General features: G+C 47.9%; 1 protein-coding gene across 2 annotated transcripts; it reads right to left on the bottom strand.

Moving 5' to 3' along the window:
• Positions 1–288: 288 nt before the first annotated feature.
• LOC120818852 (NADPH oxidase organizer 1) lies at positions 289–3,488 on the bottom strand. 2 transcript variants are annotated; one of them, XM_040175708.2, is made up of 8 exons: positions 3,318–3,488; positions 3,146–3,226; positions 2,978–3,050; positions 2,561–2,744; positions 2,277–2,470; positions 2,038–2,172; positions 1,698–1,815; positions 289–1,520 (listed from the first exon to the last, which is right to left on the bottom strand). In XM_040175708.2, exons 1-8 carry the CDS (start codon positions 3,390–3,392, stop codon positions 788–790), a joined length of 1,593 nt encoding a protein of 530 aa, XP_040031642.2. In that variant the 5' UTR covers positions 3,393–3,488; the 3' UTR covers positions 289–787. The 2 variants fall into 2 exon arrangements, with proteins under 2 accessions (XP_040031642.2, XP_077958723.1); XM_078102597.1 differs by having other exon boundaries at positions 2,561–2,810; positions 3,318–3,478.
• Positions 3,489–8,126: the final 4,638 nt, after the last annotated feature.

The following is an 8,126-nucleotide window of genomic DNA, read 5'->3' as shown; positions in this document are numbered from 1 at the left end:
GCAAAACTACTCGTCCCTCCCTCACTGAGAGCAAAACACTCGACTAGGTCTCGACTCTTCGCTGTCCTTGCGCCGAAATGGTGGAACGAGCTCTCTGAAGACACCAGGACCGCAGAGAGCCTTCACATCTTCCGCCGCAAACTGAAGACACACCACTTATTGGTTCCTGTCCTCTTAAAGGACACTTATTGGTTCCTGTCCATAAGACACGTAAGTGCAGCAGGTCGATGTGCAAAGCTGAAACGTCCACACGTCTCAATATTCATTAGACAAGGACGCAAGAAGGAGTTACTGAAGAGCACATTCGATTTTATTGACATGTTTATTTGAACTTGTGACCAGGTTATGATGTAGCACCCACTGCACATGAGTGTAAATAACTATACAATTGAAATGAAAAGTGAAGGTCATAATCAAATTATGGTTAGAATAACTCCTGTGAATGATAACAAAAGTGAACAAGAACTCAGTGATTAATTACATTCGAACACCAACGCAGTATAAAAAAAAATTGTGATGAGTGATAAAGAAAGATACATAAAACAGTTGGTATAAAAACGTCTACTTCCTCATTAACGCCAACAATCCACACATTTCTTTTACACGACTAGTTCATGTTGTTTCCTGCTCCTTCTGACGCTACGTGATGATACAGTTTCACATGTGTTCATTTTGTCTCTGGTGCAACAAAACTAATTAAGATACAACAATGCTGCATCAAACACACCTGGCAACAGGTTAAACAGGTGTTCCCTTAAGAGCTCGTAAAAAGAAGGCGAGCGATTCGCTAGCGGCTGTAGATGGACTCCGGCTGGATCTGAAGCCGGCTTCTGGAGGCCATGGCGGCCCTGCGGGTCATGGTGCTGCACCGGGTCAGGATCTCCTCGGTCTTGGGTCTGGGGGGAACCCTGGGAGCCGCTGAGGGCGTCTCACCTCCGCTGGAGCTCGCAGACCCGGAGGTGTAGGAGCTGGTGCTGGACCTGTCGGAGCTGGTGCTGGACCTGTCGGAGCTGGTGCTGGACCTGTCGGAGCTGGAGCTGGTGCTGGAGCCACGGCGGCCCGAGAGGACGCTAATGGGGCCGCTGCTCCCCCCGTCACCGGGCTGCAGGGAGGCTGCAGGGCCGCCGGTGGGACTCTCACGCGGGTCCTTGTCTCTTGAACGTGAGGACGATGGGCTGTTTGAGAAGCTGGTGTCGGTGACGGTGCTGCTCATGCAGCGTGCACGGCCGTCTGAGGTGGAGTCGTCTCTCACTGTTATGGATTGCGACTGGGCCTCGGACAGGATGTCCAGGGATCGGGCCTTTCTGAGGGGACCTGGCTCGCTGGGCCCTCTCCCCGGCTGGCCGGCAGAATACGGCCGCGGGTGGACGCCTGCTGGACGAGGAGGCCGAAGATCCCTGCTGGTCGCCAGGTTCAGAGTGGAACCGTGCAGCTTTCTCTGCAGGCTGTACAGGCCGGCCCGCGGGTTGTTGTAGGGTTGCAGGTGCATGGAAGGGATGTAACCTGCCTTCCCATTGAAGCTGTAGAGAGCACAGCGAAGAAAAAAAAAAATGGAGATTTATTCAAATTTTGTTCAGCAATTGCCAAGCATGGCAATGAGAAATACTCATACTGCTGTTAATCTGTATTTCAACTTAAAATCTAATAAAACCAGCTGTCTAACTTTCCCTCTCTGCATGTGAAGAAGATGGAGATACCTGATGAACCACCAGCCGTCATCGGTCTTCCTCAGCACTTCCACCACGGAGCCAATGGGCACGGACACCTCGTCCTCCTCCTTGGTGGAGTAACTCCTCACGGCACAGTACAGGGCACCTACAGGTCACCAACAAGACCACGAGCTCAGTGCATGTCAGCACACATCAACGTGTTGCCGTCTGTGACAACTAGCTGCATAGTTTCATGAAGCGGCTTCATCGACGCGCCTCGAGTTCCACAGTAAAGCCGCTGAGGTCACACCAATGTCACAGTTGTGTAATCAAGCTGGTTCGATGAAGTCACTTTGTGTACTTGCTCATTGTAATTAGGATCACACACCTGCGAGTGGGAATACATCATCGTCACCATCATCACCATCATCATCATCGCCGCCGCCCTCTTGGTCCCACAACTCCAGGTAGGGAGCAGGAAACCAGGCCAGGTGTTTGTCCTCGTCCTCCACCAGCCACCAGCCTGCAGGTGAAACGCGCTCTGAGCAGGATGGAAACGGTTGCCGGCGTAATCTGGAGCTTTTTGCTGCTTTCCAGGAGGCGACGGAGGGAAAGTTTAGCACCGACCTGCCGGGTCTTTGATCAGCACCTCCAGCTCCTGGTCCACAGCCACCTTAAAGGGCCGGTTGTTGGTGTCCTTTGTCTCGTAAGCAGCCACGCAGCGGTGAGTCTGGCTGACAAACGGGTGAGTGACGCTGGCGGCGTGCTGACGCCTCACAGCGGCGCCATCGGGCACATCGTCAGACAGCAGCATCACGATGCTGTGGGAGAGAGAAGTCGGGCCTTTAGGAACGCACAACTACTACGGAACCGCCACAGGACCGGAGCTCCACGCCGACGTGACCCTCTACCTGTTCTTGGTGAAGTCGGCCTGCAGGTCGTGGTCGTTGGGCAAGAAGAAGTGAGTCGCCTCGGAGCTCTGAGTCACCGCGTGGTCGCACTTCAGCAGCTTGTGGCAGTAGGTCTCCAGGAACTTCATGCGCTGGACGCATCGCTGTGATGCTTTCTGCTGGAGGCTGTTCCTCCTGGCCTGGCCTGCAGAGAGGAACGCTCCAGGATCAGGACCAGCATGGATGTGAGGACAACATTTTGAGCGTTCTCCTTAGAAATAGATGTTATCAAATGCAACAAAGACACAAAACTAATGCAGAGCAGAAAATATCAAATAATATTAATATCAAACCAGATATCGGACCCTTGCTCTAATTAATGAGCAGATAGTAAACCATTTAAATAAATGTCTGGACACAAAGTGAAAATAATCTTACCTCTAAATTTGGGGATCACTCTTTCGTTTTTCTTTAAAGTGTTCACGGGTTGAAATCTCTTTTTCAGCTGCTTCTGTTTGGGTGAAACAAACACATTTTAATGAATTATTTGTACAACTCAATAGTCAATGACCCCGAGCTTCCAGGTGGGAGAAGTGTTGGTCTCACGTGAAGTTTCTTGAAATCGCTGAAGGACCTGTAGACAATAACTTCAGCCTTGTCGGACCACAACACCGATATCATGAACACCTGTGGAGAGAGAGAAATGACGTTTGACTTGAACCCTTCACACAAACATCAACACATACACATCTAACAGGTCATACGAGGTCTTCCTCACCCTCAGCTTGGGTGAGTCCCTGTGGACGGCTCCGATCACTCGGGCACTGAACACGAAGCGTCTTTCCCCGGACATCGTCCACTGGCGTGAGGATGAGGATGAGGATGAGGAGCAGCTTCGGGGACCTTCAGGCGCTGGACTCTGCTCAGCAGGCAGGTGAGCCGGTTTGGCTCTGATATGCACCGCAGGTGAAGGAGGCGGAGTCAGACAGGGCGGGGAAAAGGGATGCCGAAGCAGAGGATTGGTCAAACGGGAGTGACGTCATGTTCTGGCAGCATCCAAATCAGAGTCATTTATTTGACAGCTTTTAAATTGGGAGATTATTAAAACAATTGTCTCACATTTAATGAATACAACATGTAGACATAGTTGTCCGTAATTAGATTATTCATCATCAGTCGTATTACATAATGATGTTTTGTTGTTTAAACAAATTACAAAAAAACGAAAAAATGACAAAAAAAACAAGCTAATGAAAAGGCTGTGTGCTACTAAATGCTAAGCTAGCGGCCTCCTGGTCGTAGCTTCGTGTTTAGCAGGTGTCTGGAGAATGTTAATACATCAGCTGCCGTCTCGCTCAATCGCTTCCTCGTATCGCCGGTAATTAAATTACGCAATCATTCACACCTGTCATCTGCCAGCAATACTTCCTTATCCAGAGATAGTGTGGAGAGCCCGGCGTGTGTGTGTGTGTGTGACTGGGAAAAGGTGAGCACGTGTCCGTGTGTGTGTGTGTGTGTGTGTGTGTGTGTGTGTGTGTGTGTGTGTGTGTGTGTGTGTGTGTGTGGGAACAGGTGTTCCTTCAAAGTGAGGCTTGCCCGGTGGGACCGGAGCCGGCGGGTTTTTCCCGACCACTCACCAGATGGACCAGGCTGCGGGGTCGTAGTCTGAAGTGGTGCCAGGACGTTATCACACACATACACGCAGACACACAACACACACAGTGCCGGAATGTCCAGCTTTGTGTACAACGTGAGGGGATGTCAACGCCTGCGCGTAAAGGCACATGAACAAGAGGAGCCCGACTTTGGAATTTTGGGGCTTTTGGGCTTTTGGGCTTTTGCTTTGCATTGAGCATAACAACGGGTAGTGCGGCCACAGAACACACATGGACGCACAAGGACGCACGTGTCACGATCACGCCGTACCAGCTGACTCTGCGACGCGGTCTTGGAATTTGGCTGCAAAAGTGTTGGTTTTGTGAATAGTTTCAGTGTTGTTTCCAACCAGCAGAACAAGAAACCTCCAAACGGGCGTTCCAACCACTCTGCACACACCGCGCAGCTCTAGAAAACCTGCAGAAAATAAACGGATCACCATTCATTTCGATCAAGAACTATAGCAACTTGTAAAAGAAAATGAAAACATTAATAATCTTTAATTATGGTGTCACCATTTTAAAATGTCTGGGTGTGTTTTTGTGGGAGTCTTCTTTGGACCATAAAGGTCTCACCATGACGTCCTGGACAGAGAGCATGACTTTGTTTGATTTGTTCTGCTTCACAGTCCCACACAGTCGGTTTTCCTTGGGACCGACAGGGAAACGTTGGTGCCGCCTCACTGACTTTGTTTCTCGCCGAAACAAACACTTTCCCAACTATTGGTTGACCTTTTGAATCCTAATCCGGATTAAATGCCGATAACAAGGAGGAAGCACCGACCTCTTCCCCCTCACACATGAGGAAATGTGCTGTGGGTTTTTTATATATGGCCACATAATTCTTTTGGACTCAGCTTGTCAGTTAATTGCAAACCTAACAGATGACGACGTGGCATGAAACGCCCTTCGTGGCTTTCTGCACAGCCTCTGGCAAACACTATAAAACTCTCTAGAGGCTAAAAGTGAGGCTGGCAAGCACACATTAAAGGCCGGACACTTTACTGCACTTTTAAGCATTCGGCTACGGAGAACGAAATACAAACATGCTGCAATCTGTGATCAGATGAATCTAATATCAAAACAGATGGTATGACGGCGATTCGGTAAACACAGGCTGCCATGTAGTCAGAACGGTTGGTCCAAACAAACAGCCGGTCCCATCCAGAGCGCCCCGAACGGGCACGACGACACCCAGCATTGTGGAGGAGCCGGGCTGTAAGGACTCTTCTTCGCCATTTTTCATCATCATGTTGTTATCTTCTGGCAAAGGAAGATCACAATCATACTTCTGCATTCATGCATCATGTTTCCTACCAACTCTCCCTCAAGTGAAATGAACTAATCACTATGAAACCAGTTTATTATATGGGTCACTTTGACGTTTTTATCCTCCTCTTGTTAAGACGTTCAGTTCAGTTGTTTCCCAGCTTGTTACTTTTGATTTTCTTTTGTAGGCTGCATTAAGGCGTGCAGAAGGTTTACCCAAAGGCCTTGCATGAAGTCAAAAGCACAATGTGGATAATGCAATAAAAATGACACTCCTGCAGGTGGATACACCTGTTCTTCTCGAAGTTGGAGGATAAGACAATGGGCCGAACCCTGTCGAACCCCGTGAGAATACTACTGTAAAGTATATATATATATGTATACACACATATATGTCTGTCTGTGAGTCAACATAAACGCATGTAAACACACACAGTGTGGAAAATAGTGCTGCAAGAAATCAGATTTCCTTTGCTCACATCATAATGTTTATGTTTGTTTTATCTTTAACCTCATTTAACCTTATTGTTTTAATTGGCAAAAGACATCTGCGCGCATACACACGTATGTCAAACAATCTGTTGCGTGTTGTGCAAACTTTTTCAAATTCTTTCTTTTGTGTACAAAACCGGAAACTGACTACGCCCAACTGGTTTCTGTCAGACTGAATCCGAATCAACACCTCTGCAGGTTTCACTTTGACTGCTTTATCTTCTTTCTTTAACATTTAGGTTAGTTTCATATTCCTGCTGCTCTTATTTGAAATGAATTTTCTTTTAAACGGGAAAAAGGTGTTTTTAAAGGTATTAATAAACTGGGCTGAAGATTCATCCAAAATGTCTTTGTTTTTGGAGAAGTTACCTGTGCAGGTGCAGACGCCTGCGACTGATCCTACCTGGGCGGACGTGTCAGCAGTACACCTGGAAAGTGACTTACATAAAGTGAAAGAACTGCCGTAGCAGCCGAATGAACAACGCACACCACTTGGATGCAGCGTTGCCAGTTTGATTCTGTCTCTTATGGCATTCATCGTCTTGGTTTAGCATGTTAGCATGCTAACGTTTGCTAATCAACACAAGACAGGTCTGCAGGTGTCTGCTCATATTGATATTCATATCATATTGAACAGTCACACATGCAGAGTTGTTGTACTGGAGACAAACGTCTCTGGGAATCGCTCCAATGGTTGGTGAGAGCTTTCAGTCAGGAGGGGCGGACGGGCGATCCGTAGTGCCACGCTGAGAGTCTCCGATACCTGCATGGCGCCCCAGCAGCGGCCTGCCGAGGCCTGCGGGTCACTCAGAGGCGTTTGCTCGTGCCGACGTCGGCTCTCCTGTTCGCCCCCTGCAGACCAGAACCACTGGTCACCGGTGTAGAAGAACCACAGGCAGCACTCGGTGAGAGGAGTGAGAAGGACGCGTGCATCACGCCAGAGTCACTACACGTCTCACATCGCGGCAGGAAAAGTCTCACATTCGTCTCCAGTGGCTTCGTTTTCAGGGTTTGACGTTATCGTTCCGCTTTATCGTCTTTCTTAAACATTTAGGTTAGTTTGACATTTCTGCTGCTCTTATTCGAAATGGTTGAAGTAAGCGGATGTTACTAAACACGCGTTATACATTAATAAATTGGGCTGAAATCCCAAAAGTCGTGCATGATGTCATGAGGGCGTTATGTGTCTCTGTTTTTGGAGTATGTGATTATCACACGTAATTATTAAGTAATCACACCGGCAGACGTAATTACTAAATAATTACCTGTGCAGGTGCAGACGCCTGCGACTGGTCCTACCTGGGTGGACGTGTCAGCGGGACACCTGGAAAGTGACTTGCATAAAGTGAAAGGACTGCCGTAGCATGTTAGCATGCTAGCATTTGCTAATTAGGTTGCTGACAGTTTTGCAGGTACGTGTCACAGGGGGATTTATATCTACATTATAATCCCATTAATCGCAGTACAAATCAATCCATGGCGCTGAGAGCTTTGAATCCCGTAGCACTGAAAATGTCCAAAAACCGTCTTCCTTGTCCTCTGATGCCTCCCTGTGGGGGACTTTGGGGTTGGAAGGACCGCTGGGTTCAGTCTGCGACATTCATGCCCCCCTCAGGAGGAACTCGCCTGCCGGCCGAACCGCGTTCCTGTAGCAGCGGTTAGGTGGAAGACGTCCATCTGTCCACCACTGGTCACTGGTGATAACAGATGTCCTTCGTCCATCAGCCTCAGAGGTCTTTGGTTTGAGCGACGCTCACGTTACACCTGCTTCACGGGGGCATTGTGTCACACTGCTCTGCTCAGGACAAAGATTGTATGAGTGGTTGTTGGGTTGTTTTAAACAAAGTGATGCAGGGTGAAAAGTTTCATTATTTTTTTAACAGTGTTGACAAATTATTTCAATAGTTATTTAACTGTAACGCAGATTGTTTTAGACTTTAAAATGAATAAATAATGATTGAGGTGTATATTTGTCAGATAAAAACACAGTGAACGGTATTTTTTTTAAATCCATTCTTTACAGTCACACCAATTCAATCCAAAACGCACTGTTATAATACGACTCTGATAAACTTTAGAGAGATGGCACCATCACGCGGGAAGGGAACATGATCAGGGAGTGTTTTCATAGGCAATTTGAACAAAGTATTTCCTTTCATGAAGATAGATTC

Source organism: Gasterosteus aculeatus, chromosome 5 (assembly GCF_964276395.1).
Source record: "Gasterosteus aculeatus chromosome 5, fGasAcu3.hap1.1, whole genome shotgun sequence".
Taxonomy (NCBI): domain Eukaryota; kingdom Metazoa; phylum Chordata; class Actinopteri; order Perciformes; family Gasterosteidae; genus Gasterosteus; species Gasterosteus aculeatus.
This window is presented reverse-complemented; position numbering and strand designations above follow the sequence as displayed.

Bases quoted from the DNA above. Each gene is read 5' to 3' on its own strand.
- LOC120818852 (XM_078102597.1), bottom strand. From the start codon at position 3,392: ATGTCCGGGGAAAGACGCTTCGTGTTCAGTGCCCGAGTGATCGGAGCC. The intron at 3,227-3,317 runs GTGAGGAAGACC...CTCTCTCCACAG, and splicing joins GGGACTCACCCAAGCTGAGG to GTGTTCATGATATCGGTGTT. The intron at 1,816-2,037 runs GTGTGTGATCCT...GGTGACCTGTAG, and splicing joins TGATGTATTCCCACTCGCAG to GTGCCCTGTACTGTGCCGTG.